The sequence below is a fragment of the Opisthocomus hoazin genome, chromosome 7 (genome assembly GCF_030867145.1).
Source record: "Opisthocomus hoazin isolate bOpiHoa1 chromosome 7, bOpiHoa1.hap1, whole genome shotgun sequence".
NCBI lineage: Eukaryota > Metazoa > Chordata > Aves > Opisthocomiformes > Opisthocomidae > Opisthocomus > Opisthocomus hoazin.
The window spans coordinates 49,233,777-49,261,771 of record NC_134420.1 but is presented as its reverse complement, the minus strand read 5'-3'; the positions used below and the strand labels follow the sequence as shown (position 1 = coordinate 49,261,771).

Genomic DNA, 27,995 nt, shown 5'->3' with positions numbered 1-27,995 from the left:
ACTTCTGATAATTCTTCTGCTTTAATGTGCTTTGTGGAGATGCATCAGATAGGAAAAAAACATGGTCATAAGTAGCTGCAAGCTTTCCAGCACAGGCATAGCTCCTGTAAGTCATCGAGGCTACTTCCAGGTCCTCTGTCCTTCTTCCCATCCAGATGAAAGTGAGACAACAGTACTAGGGCTTCCTGTTGGCACTGAAGTCCTACCCAAGCTGTAGCTGTTGTCTTCTTTGACACTGCAGCTTACTTGACTTAATGAGTGGAAGGGCTTCAAGCTCGCAGCTCTGCAGGAGTATCTGGCTGCCGGGATGGGTGGCTTACTTTGAATGCCTCTAACTCCAGGAGAGCTTTGTTTATTCTGATTATTATGGGATATGGACCCATGTCTACTTTGAATCTGCAAAAGGAAAAAAATCTGTGAGGTAGTCTTGAGTATGACAGCCAGTGCAGCAGTGAGCAAAAGGGTAGAGCAGTGTGCTGTGCCTGCCCAGCATGGGAGATTCTCACAGGCTGGGGTACTTTTGCATTAAGAGAAAAGGTTCATCCTTTTAGGTTTAAACACAAATGCCAGAGGAAAGGTTAGTAAGTTCTTCCGTCTACACTAGACTTTTACATAATATGCAGCACAGGGTAAGAAGGCACTGTGCTTTTCCTGGGAATCTTGCAGCCAGTGCTAGCATAGATTTAAGGCTTTCAACAAATATAGTCAGATTAATCTTTTTCCCCTGTGTGCAATGTAAATATAGAGCAAACAAGGAGAAAGGATGTGGAGTGGGGGCAACCTCAGCTTTTCTAAGGACATAGATCAGGTTTCCTCCAGGGGCTTCTGAGAAGAGAGCCCAGCTCCTTATTTCCAAGAGCCTCCAAAAGACACAGTATTTATGACATAAGAAAATTCATGCAGAGAAGAATCCATAACCGGATAGAGCAGGCAGGAGGGATCTTTCCTAACAGGCACAAGGAGCAGCAGAAGGTAAACTCTGACAGCCCAGCACAAGGAGTAGGTGCCCTTGAAGAGCACCTCAAGCTTAGCCTTAATTACCTTTCAGCATTGGAAACTTGAGGCACCAAGCACACATCAGCCACAGAAACCTGCAAATATAGCAGAGAAGAGGGGTCAGAGTAACTCAGAGCCTGTCCCATCACACTTCACTGTGGTGGCATGCTTTGACAGCAGGATAGAAATTATTATCAGCCAGTATGGAGAAGCTGTCACAACAATCCCATTCTTTAATCCAGCATAAATAATATGACAACAGTACAAGGAAAAGAACTTCTCATAGGAGTCACTAGCAGAAGAAGCCATCCACCTTTAGGGAGCTTTGTATTTACCAGCTGATCATCGAGACCTCAAGAGGACAGTGCTTCTATGGCAACTGCCTCTGAGCAAACAAGTCTGTTGGCAAGCTGCAGAGGGAGGTGAGGGAGAGAGGGAGGGAGGAGTCTGCATGGCTGGGAAAAGATGAGTAAATTTTGTTTGTTTGCTTTGCAGGAGTATCAAGCAGCTCCTACCAATGTCAAGACCTGATACGTAACAGGGCCTTTGCACACAGGCTCAGCAACGTTCAATCTGAAGACCCAAGGACAACATAGCTAGCTGCCTGTCCACACAGAGGCAGCTGCCCCCACCCCACTCCCCAGGTCACAAAGCTCTGGGTGCCTTTCAGCACATGTTATTCTCCAGCATAAGATCTTGTAACCAGCCTTTGCCCACCAAGGGCTCCAGTTCCCTAAGGCTCCTACTAGACAATCCTCTGCATCCCAGGTTATTGCAGGAGCCTGCAAGGCAAAAAAAAAAAAATCTAGAAAAGGATTTTTTGCCAGGCTTTTATAGGAAATGATCCAATTGCCTGTCAAACAGGACTACTAAATGGAAGAGGTCTGAGTGGCTTCTAGCTTGGTAAAGGTCAGAACAGCTTGTATGTGAGCTCTCTGAAACCTGTCCATGTTAAAACTGGATGGACAGAGCAGAAAAATACAATACAACTCGGTTAAACGTTCCACAGAGCAGAGCTAAGAACAGAATCTGTTTCTTGAGCCAAGCTTTGCCCCTACAACAGGACGCTCTGAACTCCAAATCTCTTACATATGAAATATATATAGTCTATTTCCACATCCTCTAGTAGCAGCCAGATCCAGCTGCAGAATCTGGCCATCAGCATGTTACAGGCAGGGACAAATAAATAACTCGGTAACTATTTCCAAGTTACTAATGGCCTAAGTGGGATCCGTGCAGCTGCTTTTCTTATAGTGGAGGCACCGCATGTAACTAGGCAGAGGATGGGCTTGTGGTGTGTCTTCACAACTAATTTCCTTTCCTATTCTATGGAATGTACTGGGTTTTCAGTTCTCCAGTGATACACAACACTCTCTCAGATACTTACTTCATCCCCCACACAGTAGCGTCCAGCAGTGTGCTGCAGAATCTGCTCCAGCGCTGCCAAGAGAGGGGGTACACTAGAGTGAGGCATTGAAAACTCATTTGAATGGGACACCAAAGACTTTTTAGACTGGGAATTATGAATAAAGGCATTTTGACCCTGAGCTGAGTATGAAAAAGGAGCAATTTGTGACAGAACCTAGAAGGAACAGAAATCTTACAACGGTGTAATTACAGGAGTCTTTTGGGTCCTTCAGCCTTTTGGGACCCAGGGTGATTTCAGCTGCTTCAGGCAATGCACATGAAATACTAAAAGGACAATATAGAGATATGCAAGAGTGGGGAGGAGAAAAATGCAAGGGTTCAATCAGTTTGTGTCTGTCTAGAAGTGAAGATGGGCCTGCCATTCCAGCACATGGGGGAAAGGGTTTTGAGGAAATAAAAAGCACCTATTTCTCCCAAGGAGGTAAAGAAATATTCTGCTACTTGCTAGATTCTGTGGGAGTTTGCCATCAGATGTATTTTGTCTGGTGATAAAAGCATATCAATATAGACTGACAGACTTTTAAAGCAAAAGGCACTAGTTTGGGAGCAGGTGGCAGGAAGAAGAAGCGCTGTCAGCCCTCACACGTGAAGGTGAATCAACTGATGCCGTGTACAGGATGGCCTCAGGGGCAGCAGTGGAAGTGCATTGTGGACAGCATCTTTCCTCTGAGACTCTGGAGTGCTACCGTCAGGGCAGGACCCCAACACATCAGCCTAGGGAGTTCTGTTGTTCTGCCTGAGGAGTAAAGTGGGACCCCAGCAGCACAGAGTTTTGAAGTGTCAGTCGAAGTGCTGATCATTTTGGATGTGGGACGCACCTTGGAAGCCAGATGTGATGCAGTTCTGAGCCCATTCCAGTTTTTTCTCCCCCATTTGTTTCAGGATGCCCAGGTTCTGTGAAGGTAAGTGATCTCCAGGTTAGACTGACCGCTGCTGGCTAGATCTTACCCACTGCCTCACCCAGTGGAGGAGAGGGGAGATGAGGAGGTACCAAGCCTGAACTCCCAGCCTGAGTTCAGCCTGCTGGGTCAGACCTGACCTCAGCCTCACTGAACCATGCACCCTGCTGTATCTCTCTCCTGGGACTGTCCTGTAACAGCTGCCAGGGTATCCCTTTGCCTCTGCCCTTTGGGTTACTCAGCTGTTGTCTTCCTAAAACATACCAGACCTTGCAGTGAAACTGTATGGGTTCAGCTGTTTCTGGAAAGAACCCTGGGGTGCTACAGGATTTTTTTTCTAGGAAATACTGTGTTGTTGCCATTGGCAGATCAGGAAGAGACAGCAGATACTTCACTTGCTAACACACAGTCTTCAGGTCTGCCACTCCATTGGCTGGCAGCAACTTAAAGAGACTGAACTTTTCAGAGACACAGACTCCTGGAAACTCATCCTGGTTTTCTCATTTGCATGGATATGACAAGGCAATACCTGGAGTGGCTGAATGCCGGAAACAATGTGATCTGCGATCATTCTGACTTGGGCTCTCTTCTTTGGATCTAGGGGCAGGAGCCTGGGGTTCGGACGGGTGTCTTCTAGGTAATGAATTATAGCCAGCTGTAATGAAGGGATAAAGGGAGGTTATTTGAGACCCAAAAAGTTCACATCCTGAACACATGGGAAAGGGGAACTGATCCAACAGAATACAACAGCTTTTGAATGAAGTTTGTTACCAGTCCAACCACAGAATATTTCCCCTTCGATGTCTGCTTGGGACCTCGTTGTCATTTAGCCCAGGTGTAATTTCAGGCAAACCCTGGCACAGCCATCCAAGTCAGGCTGCAAACTGCTCAGCGAGAGGTGGAATTACGAACCAAAGCTGAATCGAGCTTAAACCCTTGACAGCAGTTTCCCAGCAGAGGCTATGTGCTATTTCTGCCCCCAAGTGGGATTGTTTATCACAAATGCCCTCTCTTTTCCAATGCACAGATGAGAGCTCTGGGGCGAAGCCATACCCTCCAGACCGGCAGCAGGCTGGAGTGAATGGTTAACAGGGATGTGGCTGGTAACTCACCGACTGAGAAAGGGTGATGCCATCAATTTTCAAGGCTGGGACTTGCTGCATTGGATTCACTGCCTTGAATTCAGGAGAAAACTGTAGAAGCAAACCTGAGATTACTGCAACAAGAAATTCTTCTTGTTTTCTTTCTCTAGAACACAGTTAACAAATTAGTTTGCTGTTGTGTTTTTTTTTTTTTCACCTGGCTTTTCCCTCTACCTCAGTACTAATATTTGTAGTAAGTTGTGCTGTACTATTAGCTTACAGCAAGCTCTCACTGGAGCTCCAGGATTGCTGCATCCAAGGCCAGACTGCCTTACTTCCTGATAAACCCTCAATACAAAGCCCAGGATGGGTAGTACTGCAGCAGTGTCATGATTACCATTCCAATTCTCCAGCTTCGCCTTAGCCCCTACTGGCACATCAAGCCGGTGGTACCGCTAGGTGCACGACTCCCAGCTAAGGCCCCCCCAAATAAATTCTCAGTGAAGACATCTTCTGGCAACTCACCCCTTCCTTTGGCAGGCCCTTTGCAGCCCCTTGCTGTATCATTCAGCATCTTTTGGACACCGCCCCCCCCCCCCCCTCCTGGTGTTAACTATGTGAGGTTGAGTCTATGTTTAAAGTGCAGTGCAGCTTCTCTGAAGTCTGTGTGCCAGACATGTTCAGTTATATCATGCTAAGCAGGAGCAAAAGATCTTCAGCCTTATGAAATTCAGTCACAGATGTTTAAGAGAGGACAAGGCCTATAGTCTCCTGCAGTCATCTTCCCCTATTGTGCATGCCAGGGAATGCTGGTTTAAAGCACCTATTAATTACAGAGAAGCAGTGAGGAGTTCAGTGACTTTGCCTGTGAACTTTCTAGTGCTGATCCCAATTCTCCTAATGATCCCCAAGTTCAGTAGCCCTGGAGAGAGCAATGGTAGCTGTATCCTTACCTGCTGTCCCCCATCCTTAAGGAGGTTCACTGGCACCATGTCATAAGCAACTCCTTTCATAGCCAGTGCTAGGGAGAACAGAGTGTACAGCTTCAGACAGGCACACTAACACCAGTTTCATTGGTAATGGGCTCAGGGAAATGTTGCCATCTCCATTTGAAAAAAGCATGGCTTTAAAACCAAAAAACCCCCTATCCCTCAAGAAAGGTGGCCTGAGTCCACCGAGAAGACAGTGCTCTGGCAAATGAAGGACCAAACCACTACAGATCAGTCCTGGCAAAAACACTGCACTATTCAAAAGAAGCTTGGCCACTCTTTGCAGCACAGCCCCTCCTGACGTATAAGCCCATATAGGGCAGGGGGGCCTGCGCTCACCTGCAAATCCTTGCTTAAGACTGTCTCAGTCTTAGTAGGGACCATTCCCAGCCCTGCTTAGCTCTCAAAACCTGGGAAGACCAGAATCTGAGGCAGCATCGGTGTGAAAACTGTGCAGAGCCCCTCTAAATAATGTGGAAGAAATAGCCATCTGCATTGTGTTAGCTTTACAAAAGGAGCAGTTCCCTCTAACTAGCTGCAGGATGAGCGAAGCCCTCTCTCTGTTCCTCTCCCTTCCCCTGCTCCAGGTAGGCTGTGGTGTTCCCTTCCCTCCCACTCCGGAGAAGCGGGACGAACTGCCTCACTGTTCCAGGATCATGTTTGCTGATCTCTCTGTTAATAAGTAACTGATTAATTGGGTTAGTGAAGGGGAGGATACTGCAATAACACCAAGACAATCAAACAGAGATCAACACTGGATCTTACCGATTCTCACTCTCCAAGAACAGGAACTTCGGAAATAGCTATAAAGTATCGGCTGAGAAGAGAAAGACAGATAAAGTGGTTATCTGGTGGGAATAGCAGGGTATTTTAAGGAGAACAATGCATGAACAGAAGGCATTTCAGGAACTGTAAGACAGGGCAGAGCTAGGTATGGGGGGAAGAAAGCTCCCTTCTGAAAGTGACTGCTCCTGTTTTCGGCATACAGGTAGCGTCACTGTCTTTCATGCTGGCCCTCAGAATATTTAGTTACACCTGATTGTTTCCAGCAATGCACAAGTGACATTAAAATGATCGCCGACAAAGCTTCCCTCTTTGTCCCTATCAGATGTTGCTAACTTTTATCCCATCTTGGATTTTTTAAGCAAATTCCCCGCTGATTATGCCAAGCACCTGCACTGGGTATTTTTGTGGCATGAAATGGCTTTTCCAGCCACACAGGGCAGGGCAAGGCCTCTTTCCAAATGAGAAAAGCTACTGCTGTTCCAGATGAATGATGGGCAGACAGCTCAGCTCTACCTGAACTTCATCACCGAAGCAGCTTTCACTGACCCTTCCACCCTGTCCAAGCTCTCACCTTTTCAGATGCCATGGTCAGTGCATGCCATCTACTCCAGGAAATAAAAACAACCTCGTCGCATTCCCTTTTTAACTCAGCTGGGATGGGGGAAGGCTTCTCTCCTAAAGCCAATGAGAAAAGGACTATGCCCCCAAATCTGCGTTCAGGGCATGAAAACCAGCCAGTCAGATTCAATCCTGAGTGACAGTGGTCAGCTGCATCTGCTTTGAGGTTGGAAGCACATTCAGGAACCACCCCTATTTCCCTAACTTTTTGTCCACAAATAAATACCTAGAGAGCCTGTCAGGCTCTCAGCAGTTGCCAATGCAGGAAGACAGCCCTAGGGAACAAAACAAGGAAACTGAAGCCATGTGCAGAATTTCTGTTTCACTAGGGAACGACTGCCAGCTCCCTGAACAGGGGCTGCCTTTGCGGGGAGGTCCTGTAGCCCACCTTGGGGCTGAGGGTTTTCTTTGTGGTGTGCCTGGGACAGGCTGCTACTCTGCTCCTGGGCCAACTTTGTGCAAAATACAAAGCTCGCTTTTTTGTGTTACAGTCTTTTCTTTCCACACAGGAAATTGGTACTCATGCATGTCTCTAAGTAAGTCCGTAATCATGTCGCTCCTTCCTTCCATAGAACTCGTGGAATGCCAGGGATCTCTCTGTGTCTCCGCCCTCCCAAAATGCGCAGAAATTACACCAGACACTGACAGCAAGGCAGAAAAAGGCAGGGATTTGCTCACTGACACACAACCTGTCAACAGAAAACCAGGGAGACCCCCAGGATCTCTGTCCTCCAGTCCTCTTTATAAACTTGATGCTTTTCTTACAGTTCAGATTGGTTCAAATAACTGTAAAAGAGGTACAGGTTTGCTTAAATTACTCTAGTCAGTTTGCTGGGGAAATGGTCGGTAAGTGAGGAGGGAAGTGATGGCAGTATTGGCAACACTTTTGTGGACAAAGTATTTACTCATTTTCTGAAATTCTCTGCTTCCGGAATCAGGGCATCAGAAATCTCAGCTATGCTTCTTTCCAAATGTCTAGCCTTCTGGGTTGCAGGGAAAGAAACAGAAACTATGACTTCAAAAGGGAAACATACAGCATTCATGACATACTCTTTTCACTTGCTTTTCCTGGGGACATTGCTGATGATTTTTTGGCTCAGAAATTCATGTCCTTCACCGCATCTGTCCTGGACTCCGGCCTCTCAGCTGGCAGAGACATTTCTCCTGATCCTCTCTACAGCTGTTGTTTTTGCAGCCTGCGCTATCACTTGTAATAAATTGTGCTAAGCCAATTGCTTCACTCTGTAATTTCAAGGCCCTAGGGGATTTCATCAAAAAGAACATGGAAAACAACCTACGCCTCCGCTGGGAACTGCGTCTCTAGAGCCCGGAGCCTGCAGTGATCCCTGTTTTGCTCCCAGTGGCATGGCAGATCCCAGGCGGAACAATCAGCTAAGGAAAGACTAGAGACAGCGGAGTGTGTTGCCCTCAGGGGACAGGTCCCAGGGTGACACTGCACCTCGCCTTCCTCAGAGGAAGATGTGAGCAGGGGCCAGGGGAGCAGCAGGGCAGAACCGCCTCCAGTTCCAACCCCGCGGGGTACGGCCCCCCCAGAAGCTGCGGGTTAGAGCCGGTGGAGCCGGGACGATAGCCGGGGCACGACGTTTGCTTCGTGTCCCCTGAGATTTCTGGTTTAGCTCTGCTTTCGCCTACAGCATCAGCGGTGCGATGAGGGAAACCTGGGCTTAAATCCCAACCTAGAGGAAAAACCTGGGAAACGCGTTTCTCTGTGGAGGGAGGCGGAGAAGACACCCCAATCTTTGCATGTCGAGCCCTGCGGCTCCCACGCCCGCACGCTCCGGTGTGGCCTCCCCCGGACACCGCCTCCTCCCAAGCTGGACCTGGGGCACGCTGCGAGAGGCAGAGGCTCTGCCCCTCCAAGGCTCAGCCGAGCGAGGCCCCAGAGCAGCCGCCCGCCGGCCCTCGCTCCCCTCCCGCCCGGCGGGGACGCTCGGCAGGGAGAGCGGGGAGCCAGCACCGCGTACCTTGGCCGCGGCAGAGCTCATCCCGCGCCGAGATCCTCCGCGGGGACCGCGGCGCCCACCCCGTCCCGGCCGAGGCCCGGCCCCTCGCCCCGGCAGGACTACATCTCCCAGCGTGCCCCGCGCCCCGCCCGCCCCGGGTTCCGTCTTCCAGGATGCGCCGCGCCCGCCCCGGCGCTGGAGCCCCGCGAATGCCGGCGGCCGGGGGCGGGCAGACCTCGCCGGGCCGGCGCGGCGGGCCGCTGCGGCAGCGGGGGTCCCGGGGGGGGCCGGCGCGCCCCGCCGCCCCTCCGGCTGCGGCTCGCCCGGCGGCGCTGGCCCTCGTCACCCTCCTCAGCTTCGCCTCCCGCTTCCACCGCTTGCCGGAGCCGCCGCACGTCTGGTACGGGCCGGGGCGGGGCCTGTAACCCCGTCCTCAGGCGCTCGCCCGACCGGGAGGGGATCCGCGCCCCTGCCCGGCCCCGCTCGGGACGCGTGGCGGAGAGGGGACCGGGTCTCGGGGAGGGGGATCCGGGGGTCTGCGGGCTGGTTTTGTAGCATCCCTGGGCTCAGCCTGGCGGGAGAAGGGCAGGCTGGAGGTTTTGGAGTGCGGTGCCAAGCGCTTCAAGAAGGACCCTGCCTCCGGTGGCTGAAGCGCTCTCCGTGATTTCCCAGTTAATTCAGTGCGTTGTCCCGTACGGGACGTGTGGCACTAACCATCTGTATGGTGAAAAGCATGGGTAAAAGGACATTCCTGGATGTTTTTTACTATCTTCAGCATTATAGCAGGCTGTTCGGTGTTTCTTTTTCTAGTTGGGATGAAACTCATTTTGGGAAGATGGGAAGTTACTACATTAATCGGACCTTCTTCTTTGATGTCCACCCCCCTTTGGGGAAGGTAAACTGCTCTTCTGTTAACATGTTGTAGAAGCCACAGGAGTGGGCCAGCAACAGTCTTGCCCTTCCTTCTGGCTGAAGGATGTGATGAACACCAGTACTTTTCCTAACTGTTGTTGGCATCATGGTAATTTGCATTCTGTATCCAGAGCCTCAACTTGTATCTTTCCTTCTTTATGAAAATACTTTGAATATGGGAAAACAAAACAGTATTGCATGTTGGATATTTTAAAGGCTTGACATTATAAAATGAACATGGCGCTTACGTAGTTTGGAGGGGATATGTAGTAGAAGCCTATAGTTCGGAGAAGCCAAACAGTTCTTGATAGCTTGTGTGTACATCAGAGTCCTGCCACAAAGGACCCTGATGAAAGCCTTCTCTTGCTATTCTGTAACCGAAGTACTTGTTCTAGCAACAGTGTGCAGTGTTGATGGAGGTGCACTCCTCCTGCCTCAGAAAGATTACCTTCCTTTCAGGCTCAGCCTCCGTAAACTGTAGGAATAGGGATCTATGGGAGGATCTACAGAGACAGAATTCTCTCTGCTGAATCTCACACCTGGTGTTTCTCTTGAGCTTGCAGTTGTCCTCACAGTCAGCAGCCAAAGTTCTTTTAATCCCTTCTGATTTTGCCTTTAGACCAAGGGGAATATGTATGCGTGTGAATTCTGTACATAAACTCTTGTTTGGATGATGTGTCTGAATTAAGTAGTTATCCTCTGGATCAGACCTCGTTTCTATAAAAGTCTTACCTGCTGCTGGCTTGGATATTCCTTCCTCCAATGCGATTTCCCTGACCATTTTTTTCACCTTTCCTCTTCAGATGCTGATTGGACTTGCCGGCTACCTTAGTGGATATGATGGTACATTTCCTTTCCAGAAGCCAGGGGACAGATATGAGCAGCACAACTATGTGGGAATGAGAGGGGTAAGGCTCTACAGGCCAGTGTTAAGCTGGTTAGCTCTGCTGTGCTTTTTGGTACAGAGTGTTATGTCATAAGAACAGCTCTCCTGGAGCTGATCAGAGGTCTGTCTAGCCTTGTGCTTTGCCGTTAAGCTCCTTAGAAAAGTGTTAGTGGTTGTGTTGTGAATAAGTCTTAATGTCTGGCTGTGAGAGGCCAGGTAAGAAAGTAAGGTGATTAATGAGGCCAACCCTTGCTGCTAATTTGTAGAACCACAGTCCTGAGTGGGACAGATATCTTATCTGTTCTGCAAAGAGAACGTTGCTGAGCTTGGGCTTCTGCCCACTCCATTGTGCCTGGCTGCTCTGCTGGAGAGCCAAGGATGTCAAAAAGGCAGGATCATCCACTGCCACCTGCAGTTTGCCACCACCAGTGACACTGAGCTGAGTAAGCTGATGGAGTGTGTGGGAGGGGCAATTACTATTCAGAGTGATATTCTATCTGAAACCCTGGCTGCACTGCTATCTAGAAACACTAAGAGCCATAAAATTGACAGCAGATAACATGAGCCGAAAAAAGAAACAGTGGCCAACTGCTAGTGCCTAGAAAGAAGGATAAAAACTGGGAAGGCGTATTTTCTTGGTTTACTTTCCAGGTCTCCAGCAATTTGTTGTTCTAGATTTTCCTGAGCCAAAGGTAGGAAAAGCGCTAGAACCAGACATTAAAGAGAACAAATTTTACTGTGATACTGCTTTCTTTTGTTTAGAGTTCTGTTATTCTTCCTCCAACTATCCTCAGTCTCATTTGTGTAGGGAAGGTGATACTGGTCTGCTAAAGATGTAAGGTACAGAGGTATTTTGTTCATAGGTTCTAATATCTTGTTAAAATAAGTTGAGTATGGTGGATGTGTAGTGCACCTACTTATCTTTTTGTGAATATCTGGTGTGGTCTAGCAAGAGAATGACTGACTGTTGTTACTGACACCTCTAGAGACAGGACAAAGTAAACAGTTGTCCTTCTCTGAACAGTATCTTTGTTCATTTGGCTTTTGTCTGATGTTCAGCTACCGCAATACCTCCTGTTGTTGGTAAATGTGGAAGATGAAGGAAGGGAAAGGGTATGGGTGCATGTTCACCTTGGGAAGGGTTACTAACTTGTTCCATGATCATCTTTTCCTGCAGTTCTGTGCATTCCTTGGCTCCTGCCTGGTTCCTTTTGCCTACCTCACGGTGTTGGAACTGTCAAAATCACTGCCAGCAGCCTTACTCACAGCTTTCATCCTTATTTTTGGTAGGTATTCCTGCTACAGCAAAACTGAGCAGGTTAATTGGGAATATCTGGGTTAATGAGAGAGGTTCCCGAAAGCAAAGTAATTCTGCTTTGTATATATGAAGAAATGTAAACATTCTGATCTGCTTCTGTTTCTAAAATTTCCCCTGTTCCCCTTGTCTTGACTACACTGAGGAAACTGGCTTCCTGCAATCTTAGATTCACTTTGGAACTACAAGCCTTTCTGACATGGTGCATCTGTTTGCAGATACAGGCTGTATTACTTTGTCCCAATATATTCTGCTGGACCCCATTCTGATGTTCTTCCTCATGGGAGCTGTTCTGAGTATGGTGAAATGTAACAGCTGTGCAGATAGGTAAGATAAAGATGATAATTTTGTTGAATGATAGTTACTTGATTTTCACACAGATAATATACTAGAACAGCATGGGAAAGACGTGTACCTGTTGGATTGGGTCCAGAGGAGGGCTGCAAAAATGGTCCGAGGGATGGAACAACTCTCCTATGAGGAGGGGCTGAGGGAGTTGGGGCTGTTCAGCCTGGAGAAGAGAAGGCTCCAGGGAGGCCTTACAGCATCCTTCCAGTACCTGAAGGGGGCCTGCAAGAAAGCTGGAGAAGGACTTTTTAGAAGGTCATGGAGTGATAGGACAAGGGGTAATGGCTTCAAACTGAAAGAGGGTAGGTATAGATTAGATAGAAGAAAGTTTTAGATTAGACAGCAATTTAGATTTAGATTAGATACGAGGAAGAAATTCTTTATTATGAGGGTGGTGAGGCGCTGGAGCAGGTTGCCCAGAGAAGCTGTGAATGCCCCCTCCCTGGAAGTGTTCAAGGCCAGGTTGGATGGAGCTCTGAGCAACCTGGTCTAGTGGAAGGTGTTCCTGCCCATGGCAGGGGGGCTGGAACTGGATGATCTGTAAGGTCCCTTCCAACCCAAACCATTCTATGGTTCTGTGATTCTATGAACATGTCTGCCACTTAGTAGTCTGCATGAGTGGCTGAGATGAGATTGTTTCAGGAAATCTGGAGGTGAAAATGGCTCATGGTAGGGGAGAGAAATTTTTAGTATGAGGGTTTGTGAAACTAGAGAGAAAGTGTCATGGCTGGGGTAAACCAGGAGAGAGACTTAAATAGATTATTTTAGCATGAAAGGAAATTTCAGCTGAAATAGTGTTTATGGAACTGCAAATCTTGAAAATGGAGGTTAAAGCTTTTTAAAACCTGACAGGAAAGAAAGCTAGTATAGGGCATTGTGGGTCAGAGCAGGAGGAATGAAGGATGGTTGTAGCCTGTTCAAGGCTTTGCTTCTTAGTGGCAAAAATATTAATTTGTTACCTTGAAACAGTCACTTTGTCTCCAGGATGGAGAAATGCAGCTTATCTGTGACTGGAATCCTATAAGCACTTACAAAATCCTGCTAGCTGAGGTAAATATGTAATTTGTTTGGTTTGGAGAAATTGCTGCCAAAGATTTGAAGGAAATATAGCCAGGATGTTTCTGAATAAAGCAGTGAAGTTGCTCGGGATATTTGCTAGAGACCCTTCCAAAGGGGGAGAGTTATTTATAGGTATTTGGATATGTCAAAAGGCTTCTTTGTGGCTGGGCTGTACAGTGTAGTTTCCCCATAATGCATCCAGAATTCACATACATAAAACCTTAGAATACTGTGTTATATATGACCAGTTTTTGTTTCATGAAACGTTAAAAAACTGGTCATATCAGTCTTAGTGTGGCTGCAGCACACATGGCTAAAATGCAGCCTGCAGTGTGACGTAGGGCCATCCAAGGCCATGCTCATCTACAGCATATACCCCAGGGAGTGCGGGCACTAAGTGACAGGGCAGTGTTTGATCAGCTCTGTGTGCCTTGACCTGAACTTATTTCTCACGTCTTACTAATCCTGTTTTCAAACAAGTTGATTTTATGCAAATTAAAAGCCAGCTCTAGCTATTGTGTTGCTTAGCAGGTCACAGGGATTTTGACTAGTCAAAACACAAGCGTCGAGGCATCAGGAATCGGTAGGAAAAGGGTTTTAATTTCTGCTGTCGTCTTTTCTGTGTGGTTCAATTTAGTTTAGCTTGCAATTTGTTTGCTTTTTGCTGCAGCTTTTGTTTGTGCTTTGGTTAGATGTTTTCCACTATGGCCTTTCTGCTTCAGGAGAAAAAGAACAGCTACTTTTCCTATTCTCCCCCATGTCCTTAGCTTTCTGAGAGATGTAAGTTTGCATTTTATGCAGCAAAAGTCCTGTTTCTATTTTCAGACCTTCCAAGTGTCAGACTTTGTTCACACTAGTGTATCAGCTTATACCAGGTGTCTATATTCCCTTCCTTGAAGTGGAGATCTAGGGCTACCCAGGCTAAAGTATTGGGCCCTTCTGAAGCCTGTATCAGGGGTATCCTTGCATCATTCTAAAATTAATGAACAAAGTATCTTTCTATTACTCATGGGCTCCTGAGAAGAAGATGAAATGTAATTTTCTGGGGTAGCCAATTTGCTGTTTGTTTCCCTAACTGCAGATACCCATTCAAGTAGCCATCATTTATTTCCTGACATGCTCTATCTGTCCTGCAGGCCATTTTCTGCCTCGTGGTGGTTCTGGCTGAGTCTCACTGGCGTGAACCTTGCTGGAGCAATGGGGGTAAAGTTTGTTGGCCTTTTTGTAGTCCTGTTAGTTGGCCTGAACACCATCTGTGACCTATGGGACTTGCTGGGGAACCTCAGCCTGTCACTGGTGAGTGTCAAACACTTTTCTTTACATTAAGGGCTTCTCTGTTTTCTTTTGCTTTCTTTTGACCTTGTAATTTGCCTAGTTATTGACAACCATGGAACTAGCCAAACAGGGATACTCTGTCTGCAGCAAACAGGGGCATCTGAGGTGGGTGATGATGCTTAAAGATGAAGGTTATAATGGTAAAACTATTGCCATACGTTTAAAAAACCCCACGTATGTCAGTGGGATAGAATGTCATAAGAGCACAGCAAAAAGGTTGTTGCTTTTTCTCTCAAGAAACTATTACCATTCTAGTTGGATTAATTTTATTTCAGTCTGGGTTAAAAATGCTCATTGGGAATGGCTGTACAACGGCCCAAGGCAAGATGTTGTCCAGCACTGTTATATGACCTTCTGAGGAGTACATGCTACCTACCTGGCAGACAGGCATGTCTTGCAGCACCTCGTTTGCATAAGCAGCGCAAGCTCAGGCACTGCATCATGAGAGTATGGAGGCAGAGGCCGCCTAGCAGTAGCATGCTGTAGTCCATCATGAGTCATAGGCATGCTCTGCAACTTGCAGTCTCCATCACCGTTCCTGAGGATGAAGGCAGCTATAGCCTGCTTGGTTTCACACACACTTACTTCTAAGAAATTTGCCAGTGTGTTTGGATGCCCTGTTCTAATATATTGCATTTTATATTTGGAGACTGCAAAATCTAATATTTGGAGAGATACCTTGATGTACCATTTGCTGTCTTGCAGTCAGCAGGAAAATAAATTCTTCAAGCATATATTTTAAAAGTGTTCAGTTCTCCTCTTGTCTCAACCTCTTCTGAAGCTTGAAAACTTTATATCTTTCACTTACTGTTTTTGTTCTGTTTGTCTCATAAACAGTGGGGGGGACTTTTTCTGTTCCTGCTGTGATTTGTTTTCTCTGATTAATGTGAATCAATACGGGCTGCAAAGATGCAATGTTCCATCTCCAGAGACACGCTTCTTGAGCAAAGTCAGTTAATTGCATTTGACATGGAACAAATCCATCATGTCTCAGCTTTCTGCCAGCAGTCAGCTGCACAGTGATTTCATTTGTGCTGCTGGCAGCAAAGGCAGCAAGCCCCTGAGTGTTAGAATATGTAAAGAAATTTACTCCAGAAGGTAGATGCTTTCTGAATAACTAACTATTTGGCAACCTTGGTGCTTGAGGAGGGGAAAAAAAAAAAGAAGTGAGCATGAAAACCCTGAAAGCCTGAATAATTTATCTCTGCATTTGTTAGGAAACTACTACAATGCAAGGTTTTGGGGACTAATTTGATTTCTAGAATTCTCAGCTTATCTTGGTGTAATGTTCTGGTTTGCTCGATGCTGTCCTTCAAGTGCATTTTCTTCTTTGACTTTGCACTGAAGGCTGTAGTTAAAGAAAAACCTTTTCACAAAGATTAAAGCATATTGTGGTCATTTTGGGCAGGAACTGGAGATTAGTTCATATGGTTCTATGCTGCATATGGTTATGTACCATCAATCTGTTATGCTGCAATTTGGTTATGTACCATCAATCAGCATTTTTCCAAATGCCCAGTGATTGTAAGTGTTCTGCTCAAGTACTTGAGCTGAGCAACTGTTTCCTTTGTTGACTTCAGTAAGTTCTTAGTTTTGTAATATGTTCAGCTGTTTTTCCATTACTTCTGAAATCTTCGGATCTCTTAGTAAGGGTTGGAGGATCATTAGCTTAATGATTGTATGATAGGTACCATGTAAAAAAAAATACAGAAGATAGCAAGTACATCTGCCTTCGTCCACTTTGAAGTTAGATATGGACATTTAGCAAACAATTTTTGCTGTTTAAGGTGTTTTCTTCTCCCACAGCTGTTTTATTACCCACCCTGTATTTTAGATAACCATCAGTGTCAGTAGGATGTGGATATGTAATTGCATCTTCAGCATCTATGTATACACCACCTTTCCAAGGGATTTAAATGAAATGCTCTGCTTTTGTGTTGAGGCAGCTAGAAACACTCACAGGTTTTTCTGCTGACTTTTCTGTAGCTTCTGGCTGAGGACCAGCGACAGAAATTGCAGTGTGAGAGCATCCTTGCTAAGTGAGCTGGTTTCTGTGAGTGCAGCATATCTAAGTCCCCAAGAAGTCCTTGTTGCAGTCATACTTGCATAGGGAGACTTGTTGGGAGAATTGTATCTAGCAGCTTGTGCCCTCATGTTTTCACTTTGCTTTTTGCTTGGCTTTGACAGTTACTATTCTGGAAGCCATCTCCTTGCTGTAATTTTGTGTCAAGACGTGTACTGCTCTGATAAACAAGTTAAGGTCCTTGTTTTCAAAGTATTGTCAATGGGAGCTGCCCAATCTCCTTTGCCAAAGTTAGGCATGCCCAAGGTTTTTAAAGTTAAACCCCCCTATTGCCCGTTTTTGTCTTCCTCCCAAGACCCTGAAATTTCAAGGTACCCCAGCTCTAGCTTTTGGAGATGCGCAACAAGGTCTGCTTAAGCTTTTACCGCTTCCTAGGACTTTGAGGTAATTCTGCACCCTGTTGGGCTTGCTTGTGTGGTAGTCTTCTGCTGTAGGACCACTGCTCAGAGTACTGTGAGATAAAGAGCGGAGTTGTGCCTGCAGCTGCACTGTTTGATCCAGGTTGTGTTTGTTACAGGTCATGGTTGGGAAGCATTTACTGGCTCGTGTACTCTGCCTCATCCTGCTCCCGCTTGCTCTCTACACGGCTATGTTTGCTGTTCATTTTACAGTATTAAATAGAAGGTATTTCACAATATTTTCTTCAGAAGAAGAATCGCTTGTCTTTGCTTTGAGTTAAAGGGTATTGATTATGGATTTCTCCATTTTCAGTGTCAGAAGCACAGCCACAAGCTGTGTTTAATTCCCTACCCAGGCTCCTGTATCGTTTTTAGAGAAAGGCTCTGGCCAAGCTGGCACTGAAAATGAGTTTGAGCTTAAGACTTTCTGAAATGCTGAGCAAGTATCCTAACCAAAGACTGTCTCCTTTTTTTTTTCCTCCTCTTTCCTGGACCTGAAAATGTCTCAACTCCATCCTTTTTTTTTTTTTTTTTTTAATTACAAAATCAAAAGAAGGGCATTGCATTCCTGAAAAATGCTTTGGCTGTGATTAAAATGAAAAAGTCTGAGTGTTCCTGAAGGGAGGACTCTTTTCTGAATGCCTGCTTTTTATGTGGAAGGAGCGCAACAACTAGTAAAATGGCTAAGTAATGGCCATGTTTTCCATATGCCATCATTAAGAGATGAATAAGCATTTCACTATGAAAAAAGAATATAAGATTAAATCTGTAATTTTTTAGTTTAACTGGTCTTACCACTACCCTCTTAGCAGAACTGAGACTTAAGGAGCTACAGAGGGAGGCTTTGTTATATCGAACCTGACAGTGGGTCAGTTTATTTGTCATAAGAACGCCTCCAAAGAAAGTTGATAGTGCTTTGTGCAGTAAAAGTGTGTACGTTTTTGTGACCTCAAGTCCTTGCAGCTCTGGACAACTTCCTGCAAGACTGTCTGTATCTGTGATTCACAATGTTAGAGGTGTGTGCATCTAAGGGAGCTACAGTCATTCTTCTCCTGATGCCGAGTCTGTTTTTATCTTTTTCCTTCTGTAAAAACAATTTGGTCATGCATGATAGAGCTTTGTGTGCCTGTTTAGTTAGACTTTGAATCATCACAGTCTTTGTTCTGTTTTGTAGTGGTCCTGGGGATGGTTTCTTCAGTTCAGCATTTCAGTCCCAGCTGATCGGCAACAATCTTCATAATGTCTCCGTTCCAGAGCGTGAGTGTCCAAAGCAATAAACCACTTTGACTGTTGTCCATGTACGTGGGGGTTTAAATAAAACCAGCATCTTCTGTGAGTCAGTGCAGGACAGTGCAGATTATGATTGTGGTCAGATCCATGCTGTTACTTTGTGCAGCCTTATATGTTGACAGAAAAGAAAAAGACTGAAAATAATGCTGTGTATATTGCAAGGTCGTTAGCTGTTTCATCATATTCCTTCTAGAGGGAAAGCTGCCATTTTGAGGGATTTGACATTTTTGTGTGTGTGTATCTGTTCTTTGGCTTTTATGTTGCTTGAGACAGCAAAAAGAAATTTGTCCTGTTCAGCTTAGGTTTGTAGGTGTTCAGATGTGGGATTTGTTTCCAAAATGTGTGGCAATGAAAACTATCAACTCATTTGTGACACAGCACGCCCCTGGTCCAGCTGTGTTGTATTCAAGCACACATATGAATTTAGGGGAAAGATGGCTCTGTGGTCGTTCCCTAATCCTTGGGCTGGCTAGGGACTACTGAGCCTTTAATATGGTTTTGCTTTCCAGTTACTTCAACTTTTCTCTGGCTGTTCTCTGCTCCAGAGCCGCTACTGGGAGAGCGTCAGGTCCGTTCTCCAAGACTGTGTTCTCCCACTTGTGTTGGGAGGGTGAAGGGAGGGTATCAGCTCCACTATCTGGTAGCTGAGCTTGCCTCCCTTCCCTCTTGTATTGCTGTAGGGGTTGGGCGATGGAGTGCTTCAGAGTAGTCACATGCTTTTCAAACTTCATCATGTTTTAATTTGACCATATACTCTTATCGAAAGCTATCTCAAACCTCTCATTATTGAATTACATACAAAAGAGCTAGCGCTTCTGTTTATGTTAAAACTAGGTGGGAGAATTTTAAGTGGTTCAGCCAAATGTTATGTAACAGTTTTGCTGAATCGTGGTCGGGGATGGAAGATACACTTGCAATGAGATGTGTGAAGTAATGTGTCAAATGGGAAATGAGCTTTCATCAAAACAAAGTGGGAGAATGCATGCCTAATCAGAGCACTGCAGGCTAGCTGGGGGAGATATTTATAGGAGAGCTGCCTCATGCCTGTTTCCCTCCTTCCTTCCCATATAGACTTGGCATACGGGTCTGTGGTCACAATGAAGAACCTTCGGATGGCAGGGGGGTACCTTCACTCGCACTGGCACCTCTACCCGGAGGGCACTGGGGCTCGCCAGCAGCAGGTTAGTGTACTGCGGTAGTGCTGCCTCTGATGACAACCGTTGACTCGCTCCTGTTGCACTTAGCATTAGGTGCTGTTGGGACGGGAGCAGTGTATCTGCTCAGCATTTGTTACCCTCTCAGAGCCACAGCCGTGCACTTGGCTTGGAAGTCCGAGTAAAAAAGATGCTTGAAGAGGGCCTATCATAGTGCACCAGAGAGGTGACTTACGTACTGGAGTAGCAAGACCGTCCTCTGTAGATGGAGGCCGAGAGGACTTAAAAGTAATCTTCCGTAATGAAAGTGCTGCTGTTACCTCAAGGAAGGCTGTAAAACCTATGTTTAAAACAAATACTTTTTATTTATTTATACTATTTATTTATTTATTTATACAAATAATTATTTTATCTTGTAGGTTTCATTGCTGTGTTTTAAAAGCAATGGAATAGGGCTGCTTTGTGTTGTTTTCACTCCTGCCACTGTCCTCTGTGACCTTACATGATTTACTCTCTTTTTGTGCCTTGCTTTCCTCATCTGTCGCCAAAGAATCTGTAAGGCTTTGCTCATTAAATTAGATACCTGTACATTCGTAAGCTAGCTATAATTAAGCTGTCTGAACTCTCTAAGGGATCCTGATTAAATGATTAAGCAATATATCAAAGTAAAATTCAGAAATCATGTAACTATTGCTAATCAAGTAGTACAAAAATGAAGTGAATTTCTTATTTTTGTCCATCATCATCAAGCTTCACAAATCTTTGCAGCTTCTAAAGCTTTCCCAAGATGTATTTTGCAGTTTGCATGTTAGTGTCTAAAAATTGTTCTGAGCTCCTTGAAAGAAGGTTGCAATAGAAAAACAAATGTTTGGTTTTTAACTCTGCTCAGTCTCTGTGGTGAGGAAGAAGTTTTCAGAAATGAAAATTTTGACTCAATCTTCTTTTCGTGCTGTTTTTCCCAACCAAAAATTCTAATAGTCTCGTGTGACATTGATGTTTATTACTGTAGATGAAGATCTCATACCAAAACTGGCTCAAGTATAGGTCAAATTCAAGTGCAGAACATGCTTTATTGACACTAAAAGCAGGGAAAGGGGTTTTGGAGAGCAAGCTGATGGGAATTTCCTTGAGGGTAAGTGGGAAAGTGTGGTGATTCCCTCCCTGTGCTCCCTGCCCTGGAGGTAGGACAATGGTAGAGGGCTGGGACAGTTTGGGGAATGTGGAGAGGGGAAGGGAATTTAGAACTTGGAAGAGATTTAGGGAGAAAAAGATGGAGGCAGTGATCTCTGCCTCCTCCTTTCCCTCCTCTCCTGATAATATACCCTCAAGGTATGAGGTTCCACCTCCAGCTATCCCTTTTTCCCCACCCTCGGACACTCCTGTATGTTCTGCCTCTCACCCGCCCCACTGGGCCATCTGCTCTCACCTGAGTGGGAGGCACAGGTCTGGGACTGGTCTAGGGTCCCACAGAGCAGGGGTTGCTGCTGCTGGAAGAGGAGAGTGAGCAAGGCGGGCACAGTTCCTCGTGCTGCTCAGGAAATTGCCCTCAGGAGCAGCACCCTGGGGTCAGATGGTCTCCATTGCTTGTGGTAACAGTAGAAGCAGTTACTCTGTGAGTCTGAGCAGGCTGGTAAGTATTAGCTGGGTGGCATGTGTGGCTTTAATGGTTGATCGCTGAATCCTGCTTACCTTGCTTGGATCTTTTGGCCAGAAGTATTATGGTTGTCACAGGCAGCCTATTGTCATAAATGTCTACCAGTGATGCCTGTCTGTAAAGCCAGTGCTGTTTCCATCTCCTGGTTCTGGTACTCGTCAGTGATTATTCAAAAACTTCAGGTTTGGATATCCTGTTGTTGTAGAAGGAGCCTCAGAAGCAGGATGAGAGGAGGTCAAGCTGTATGGTTGGAGGTTGTTACCTATGATGCATGTGAACGGCCATTAAGTGTACTGCTTCTGTCTGTACGGGCTATACACTCAACAAAAGCTGTGAGCTGGGTTAAGCAGTGGCCAGTGACTGACTTTCTAGGGGACACCGTCATAAAAGTCATCCCAGGGTTTTTGTGTTACTGGTGCATTCATTTGGGACTTTGATTTGTTGGCGATTGTGTGTCTGGTGTCACCAGCTTTTTTCTTGTTTGGTAAAATAATTTATCCTGTGCTTTCAGGTCACTGCCTACTTACATAAAGATTTAAATAACCTGTGGATTATAAAGAAACACGATTCGGATACAGGTAACAAATACCATTAAAGTGCCTTTTATAACTGCTGCTTCGGTTTTTCACTTAAGCATTCTGAGTTCCCTCCAGGGCAAATTATCCTTCATGGATATGAGGGGGAGAGGAGCAAGAACAAGGAGAATCTGGCTCCATCTTGATTAACGCTGTCTGTGTTTACTGTGGTTTTGGTTTTTCTCCAGATTATACAGCTGAAGTAAATAAGCTTTTCTCAGCTGAAGAGTGCATTGACAACTTTTCAGCTAGGTAGGGCTGCAAATAACGGAGAAGAAATTAATCTGAACTCAGTATTTTTTGGAATCTATTATTGTGGCTATGGGTGCTGGAGAAGTTGGGTCCTGTTATGTTCTGTTATGTTGTGCTCAACTGATTTGCATGAATGTTTGGTTGGGACAAGACAGAGTATGGAATGTGAAGATCCGGGGTTCGTACATACATCTGTTGTGTTAGAATATCATGTAGTGTAGCAGAGGCATGTTTGGTCTAGCAGAGTTTCCTTTCTTCACCTGCAGCATGTGTGAAAAACCAGAAAAAGTGCAAATAACCTAGATGTAACAAAATTATAATCTGTGTTGCAAGAGTTGTTTTATAGTTCATAAAATGAGATAAATAAATATAGTTTTGGTGTTCAGTTAGCTTGGCCAGGCATCCCCTTTATTTAAGGGCAGTATGTGCTGCTTGGGGCCATGGTCTTTGGAGTAGCCCTCACGGCTGGTCCTTAAGCTGGAGCAGTGGTTTACACCAGGCTTAGAGTCAACACAAATTAGTTTGCCTTGTATTGTCTGCTTGAGGCATGAGCGTTCCCAAGAAACTTTCTGAGACCCTGATGTGTTTGTCAGTGCATTGATATGATTAGTTTGCCTTCCTTCAGCAGATCTGTCAGACCCCTCGAGCCCCGTGGAGTTTGTGAGGCACGGAGATATTATTCGTCTGGAACACAAAGAGTAAGGATGATTTATGAATTAAAAGAGATGGCGTGATTGCATAGAATTGGTGCAGATTTCTCCTGCTGGAGACTGCATGGTTAGGCCAGCACAGACGGGCTGCATGACAGGTGTCTGTATATCTGCATTTCCAGTGTGGAGTTTGTGGAGTTTTTCTTTTACGGTTTGTGTTTTGAAGGGTGTCTGTTAAGTGGGAAACTTAACAGAACCACACAACTTTATTAGAAATACCTACCTAAGCAGCAGAGGGATTTGCTTAGCTGTGAGGTGCAATATTAAGGATAACTTTATTAAGGGTAACTTTTCTGCAAAGAAGCAAGTTCAGCCCCCTCATTCTGTTGCTTGTTCCCACTCTCTGAGTTTTCTAGGCAGGTAGTGTGGGGTTTGTTGTCAGTGCACTGCAAGCGTCCTGCTCCTAACGTGCAGAGGCAGCGTCCACCCGCTGGATTCTGCTCTCGGCAGCACCGAGGTCACAGCAGTGAGACACGTTTCAGTGGAAATGTCAGCTGGCGCCTTCCCTCGCTGTAGGGAAGGCCTGAGGGGAAGCAGGGGAACACAAGTGACTTGGTATTTATCTTCGTCCAGTCTACTGTCACTGTGCCACGATGCTCTGCGCTGTCGCTGAACTTGTGAGCCTGGAAATCCCGTCGATTTGCGTTCGGTGCTGCGCGTTCGCAAATCACTGCTTACGTTTCCCAAATGATTGTAAGATCTAAAAATAAAAAAAGCCTTGAACTTGGGGTTTTGCTACCGAATGCGTGATGACGAAGGTGATAAAGTCTGGACGAGGCGGTGCTGGGTAGGCCGCGGTTCGGCCCCTGGGAGGGCAGGGGAGGGGAACTGCCGTGCTGCCGCAACGCTCCGCCAGGTGGCTCCCGTCTCCGCCTCGCGCGCGAGGCGCGCTCGGCCGGGGCGGGGCCTCTGTGCCGGTGAGGGGCGGGGCCGGGGGCAGCGGCCGCTGTGGGGGTGGGGCCGGGGGCAGGGGGCTGCTGTGGGGATAAGGCCGTGGGCAGAGGGTTTCTGTGCGGGTAAGGCCGGGCTGGATGCAGCTGTGGCGGTGGTGGGGGCAGCTCGTTGTCCGAGTGGTTCTGTGGAGGACTGAGCAGGATGTGGCCGGGTTCCTCTGGGTGCCCCGGTCAGCAGCCGCTGCTAGGGCGGGAGGCTGTTTGTCTGCACCGAGTACAGCTGGTGCTAATGGGGGCCACTGATCCCCGCGCTCGGTAAATCTGGGCCTGACTAAATGGTACAATCTTGCCACTGGAAAGCAAAACTGATAACCAAGAGAGGTCAGGATTTTGCTTTGCTTCTTTCAAGAGCAGGACTGTTAGTCTCACCTTTACTCTTCATTTAAAAAAAAAAACAAAACCAACAATGTCTTTCCCACTTGGAGGTGATGGATTGTAGCTGGAGGGTTGGATTTATTCATGCTGTCCTCCTTTTCCAGCACTGCCCAGTGTGGCAGAAGCTCAGAGTCGCATGGTGAGGAGCAGCAGTTTCGTGCTGTGGCCCCCATCGCTGTTAAGGCTGCATCCTGCCCTGCCCTAGGCTGGAAGTCAGTGGTCAAAGTGCTGGCAGCTCTCTGAATGGCTCAAATCAATGGTCTTATCACAAATTGACTGAGACATATAAACAGAACAAGGCTTGACTTTTGATTTAATTTCAGAACTTCTAGAAATCTTCACAGTCACCAGCATGAGGCTCCCCTGACCAGGAAGCATTTTCAGGTCACTGGCTATGGAATAGTAAGTGAATGGCAAAATAAATCAAAAGCTCCTTCTTTCTGGGGAGAGTTCAGACCATGCCAAGGGGATTTATTCTTGCTCTTTTAGTTTGTTAGCCAAGGTGATAGAAGTGCATCTACCATACTGGAGGAAAAACCGATTTAGTATGAAATAGGTTATCTCATATTTAAGGTCTATGTAATGTGAACACAGACATGAAACTAACTTAAGCTTTTACTGCCAGTCTAGTTTTGGCAGCGTTCAACTCCAGAAATGCCAAACTGAACAACCTTGAAGTTGCTCTGACAAGTATTATTTTATGTATTTGGCCTTGTCACACAGACAAGTACCTCTTTTTGACAGAATGATGACAGACTTTTGAATCACAAAAATGAAATCTGCTTTGAGGGCTGAATTTCCGAATGCAAGGGACTGTTGCCTAAACCCCTTCTGTGAAGCAGCCAAGTTACCCCCCTTTAAAATCTACTCTGAGCCACAGTCAAGTATGAACTAGAAGCAAAAAAATGTAAGGTTGGCAAGATAAAAATGCATTTATGAGTAGCTGCTCGTGTCTAGAATCATCTCTTCCTGATGGGGAATCTCTTCTGTGAAGAGTGAGGGTAGCCTGGGCTCCTTTGTTTAGCTTTGCTGACATTAGAGTTTTAGAAGTTCCTATCTGCAGTGCTTCAATCCTGTATGTCTTCTAGTTGATTTTCTTTTTTTTCTTTTTTTTTGTGTGTGTTATTGGTTTGATTTTGGTTTTTTTTCCTCCTGTGATATGTTTGCATGATAGAATGGAACAGGAGACTCCAATGATTTCTGGCGGATCGAGGTGGTGGGCAGAAAGGCTGGGAAGCTCATCAAAGTCCTGCGGAGTCAAGTCCGGCTAACCCATGTGGCTACAGGGTGTATATTAGGCTCTTCTGGAAAGACTCTGCCAAAGTGGTAAATAGCTTGTAATCCCCCTTCACCCCTGCAAGGGGTTGAGCTGACATGTCCTTTGCTCTGTGGTACTTTTAAACTAAGCAATAACAACGTTTCCTCCATTTCGTTAAATTTAAAATAATAAAATAGTAACTAGCAGATACTAAAAATAAAACCAGAGGGGAAGATTTGGGTTAGGGTTATGCAGTCTGTTACAGTGAAGGTATGTAGCTCTGAAAAATAATATCCCTTAGTAAGAGATCCAAGAGTGGCATGGGCGTAGACCTTGTCATCTGTTAAGTCCAGGAGGGGATGGCAGATGTGTTCTTCAAGGCCCATTTTATCCTTGGGATTCACAAAAATTGCTAGAAACTGGGGCAGTTAGTACTGTTCTGTACCATAATCCTCCAAATTTCTTTTTATTGGTATTAATTTCTTCTGTGGTTGGAAGACCACCTGCTGTTTTTGCATGCAGCATCTGAAGCAAGAACAATGGCAACAAACTGCTATTAGCAGGTGTCATGGTTTAATATGTCCTTGGATCATATATCCTCATCATTAAAATGAGGTATATGCAGGGACATCCAGACTAATGCCAAGCTGCTGTATTTGCAAAACTGTGCTGTGTGGGATGCTAACATGGATCCTGAAGCAGCAGGCTGTGTGGTCATGTTGCTTCTGTTTCCAGATCAGCCTCCGTTACTGCTAGCTTAGGTTTCCCTTCACTGTGTTACGGTAAAAATGGCTTCCAAGGAATCCTGTGAATGCTGAATCACAGTGAGTGCAGGCAGATGCCTCTGGTGACTGGCTGGTCAGGAATGCAAGTGCCATTTAGATTTTACCAATAAATCTGTTCTCATGGGTAAATAATGTGATTGTTTTTAAAAAAAAAAAATGAGTCGCTGCCTCTGTCAACAGCATTCAAGAAAGGAGGTATTTTTTTTATTCCCCCTCAACATAGACTTACCCTGTGAATGGAAGTTATTGTCACAAAATATCAATGACAGAAGAGCTGAAGGGAAAAAATAGTTGTTAACTGCAAATAAGGATGGTTAACAGTGTATTGGATTTTTGTGGGGTTTTTAGGAATTTAAAAGGGAGTAATCACTGTCCTTCAGAGAATTAAGTGGTGATTAATTAATGGAATTAATTAAATAGTGGAGTTAAGCCCACTAAGTGGTCATTGGTAGAAAATTCCTTATTAATCTGTCACCTTACTGCAGGGTCTGATGCACTTTCTCCCAAAGTGTTTGACGTGACCTGCTGGAATAGGGTGACCAACTAAATGAACAGTTAGTGGGATCCGCTGAAGTCATTCTTTTGTTTCTGTAATACAGTTGCTGACTTAAATTGATGATGGTGATTTTCTTCTGGAGAGACTGTAAGGGTTGACTTGACGTAGTTTCTAGTTGTCAATGTACATCATTTTCAGAAAGCCCACTGCTTACATATGTACTTAGGTTTTTTAATTTAGACACCCCAAATTAGAAATGTGGTTCAAATATTCAGTAGAGGTTTGATGTTGGCTGCCTTGCAAATCCTTTTTGGTTTCCACGTGGTGCTTAGAGCATGTGAGAGCATTGAAGAATGCGGCTGCTGGGGTTGAGTGGTATAGTAAGTATTGCTGGAAAATATGAAGCTTAATGGGGACAAAATCAGATGTGAACTGGAAATACTGAGTGATCTTTTGTAGGGTGGTGGTGAACTGTTCTGCTGTTCCTCAGGGGCTGGGAACAAGTGGAAGTCACCTGCACACCATACCTGAAGGAGAGTCCCAATTCCCTCTGGAACTTTGAAGATCATATCAACCCTAAGTGTAAGTCATTTCTTTCCCTTTCCTTTGAGGGTGCATCTGGGCTTGCTGTTGAAGGATGGGATGAGCTATCAGATGGCAAGAACCAGCATTCAGGGTTTGGAATTTGTGTGCTTTCCCAACTCAAGTGCAGACTTGCTGAACTTGGGCCAGTGGTTCAGAAGTGGATTAGCCTTTTTCTCCTTCACAGTTTGTACCGTAAACTGGTGATAGTGTTTCAAGAATAGTGCAAGTATAAAAACTTTTTTAAAGATTTTGAGATCTTCATGGATAACAAACATGGGAAGCTTTGTAGGCACTGCAGTACAGGTTGTGCAACACACAGTAGGAGTATGTCGTATATATTTTAACGATCTTTTAAAAAAAAAAGTTAGGATCCACTGGTTTTGGTGTGTTTTCTTTTTGCTCTGACAGGCGGGCATGCTAAATAATGACTTTGCAGTACCGTCAAGTAATGGATAGTAGCAGTGTGACAGAGGCTGGGAAGAGAACGAAGTTTGCCAATAATGACAGATGGGCCTTGCAGCCTCATCCAGGAGTTCGATATGTGTCACAGCCTCATTTGGCCTGAATTATTCAATATAATTTTCATCCCATGAATTGCAGATGACTTGGGCTGAGTTCTGAGTTATTAAAAAAAACGAATCGTCTTCATCCTGTCAGAGTGACTGTATGCAAACCAAAGGCAAGGAATCCTGAGCGGTTGACTGGGTAGAATTTCCTCTTCTGTTGTAATGTATTTTACATTCGCACACTCATGGCTCATTTACAGATAAACAGCAGTCTATGAATAATGTGTCTCCAGTTTCAGCTAGA

General features: G+C 45.6%; 2 protein-coding genes across 8 annotated transcripts in view; one reads left to right on the top strand and one right to left on the bottom strand.

The window, feature by feature from the left end:
- Positions 1-2: 2 nt before the first annotated feature.
- Positions 3-8,876, bottom strand: GSTZ1 (glutathione S-transferase zeta 1). Of its 4 annotated transcripts, none has more exons than XM_075426849.1 (9): positions 8,784-8,876; positions 6,160-6,211; positions 5,359-5,426; positions 4,436-4,516; positions 3,853-3,978; positions 3,243-3,318; positions 2,384-2,436; positions 1,042-1,091; positions 3-396 (listed from the first exon to the last, which is right to left on the bottom strand). In XM_075426849.1, the coding sequence occupies exons 1-9, from the start codon at positions 8,802-8,804 to the stop codon at positions 270-272; spliced, it is 654 nt and encodes a 217-aa protein (XP_075282964.1). In that variant the 5' UTR covers positions 8,805-8,876; the 3' UTR covers positions 3-269. The 4 variants fall into 4 exon arrangements, with proteins under 4 accessions (XP_075282964.1, XP_009937593.1, XP_075282965.1 ...); XM_009939291.2 differs by lacking the exon at positions 8,784-8,876 and adding an exon at positions 6,752-6,846; XM_075426850.1 differs by lacking the exon at positions 8,784-8,876 and having other exon boundaries at positions 4,436-4,571.
- Positions 8,877-8,935: 59 nt separating this feature from the next.
- POMT2 (protein O-mannosyltransferase 2) overlaps positions 8,936-27,995 on the top strand; it is a 29,635-nt gene continuing 10,575 nt past the window's right edge. For 3 of the 4 annotated variants that reach the window (XR_012764503.1, XR_012764502.1, XM_075425946.1), the window contains exons 1-14: positions 8,936-9,162; positions 9,573-9,657; positions 10,478-10,582; positions 11,738-11,846; positions 12,094-12,202; positions 14,419-14,578; positions 17,218-17,324; positions 18,273-18,355; positions 19,460-19,569; positions 21,708-21,774; positions 22,649-22,721; positions 24,385-24,463; positions 25,236-25,387; positions 27,091-27,182. Coding sequence is in view for 2 of the 4 variants with exons in the window: in XM_075425946.1 (XP_075282061.1) it covers positions 8,936-9,162; positions 9,573-9,657; positions 10,478-10,582; positions 11,738-11,846; positions 12,094-12,202; positions 14,419-14,578; positions 17,218-17,324; positions 18,273-18,355; positions 19,460-19,569; positions 21,708-21,774; positions 22,649-22,721; positions 24,385-24,463; positions 25,236-25,387; positions 27,091-27,182 (1,558 nt within the window). In the remaining 2 variants the exon portion in view is untranslated. The remainder of the gene's footprint in view (positions 9,163-9,572; positions 9,658-10,477; positions 10,583-11,737; positions 11,847-12,093; positions 12,203-14,418; positions 14,579-17,217; positions 17,325-18,272; positions 18,356-19,459; positions 19,570-21,707; positions 21,775-22,648; positions 22,722-24,384; positions 24,464-25,235; positions 25,388-27,090; positions 27,183-27,995) is intronic. The other variant, XM_075425947.1, reaches the window with a different exon arrangement.

Excerpts from the sequence above, each read along its gene's own strand:
- GSTZ1 (XM_075426849.1), bottom strand. The coding sequence starts at position 8,804 with ATGAGCTCTGCCGCGGCCAAG. Across the intron at positions 6,212-8,783 it reads TGAGCTCTGCCGCGGCCAAG|CCGATACTTTATAGCTATTT; the intron begins GTACGCGGTGCT and ends TTCTCTTCTCAG. Across the intron at positions 3,979-4,435 it reads GCATCACCCTTTCTCAGTCG|CTGGCTATAATTCATTACCT; the intron begins GTGAGTTACCAG and ends CCTTCATTACAG.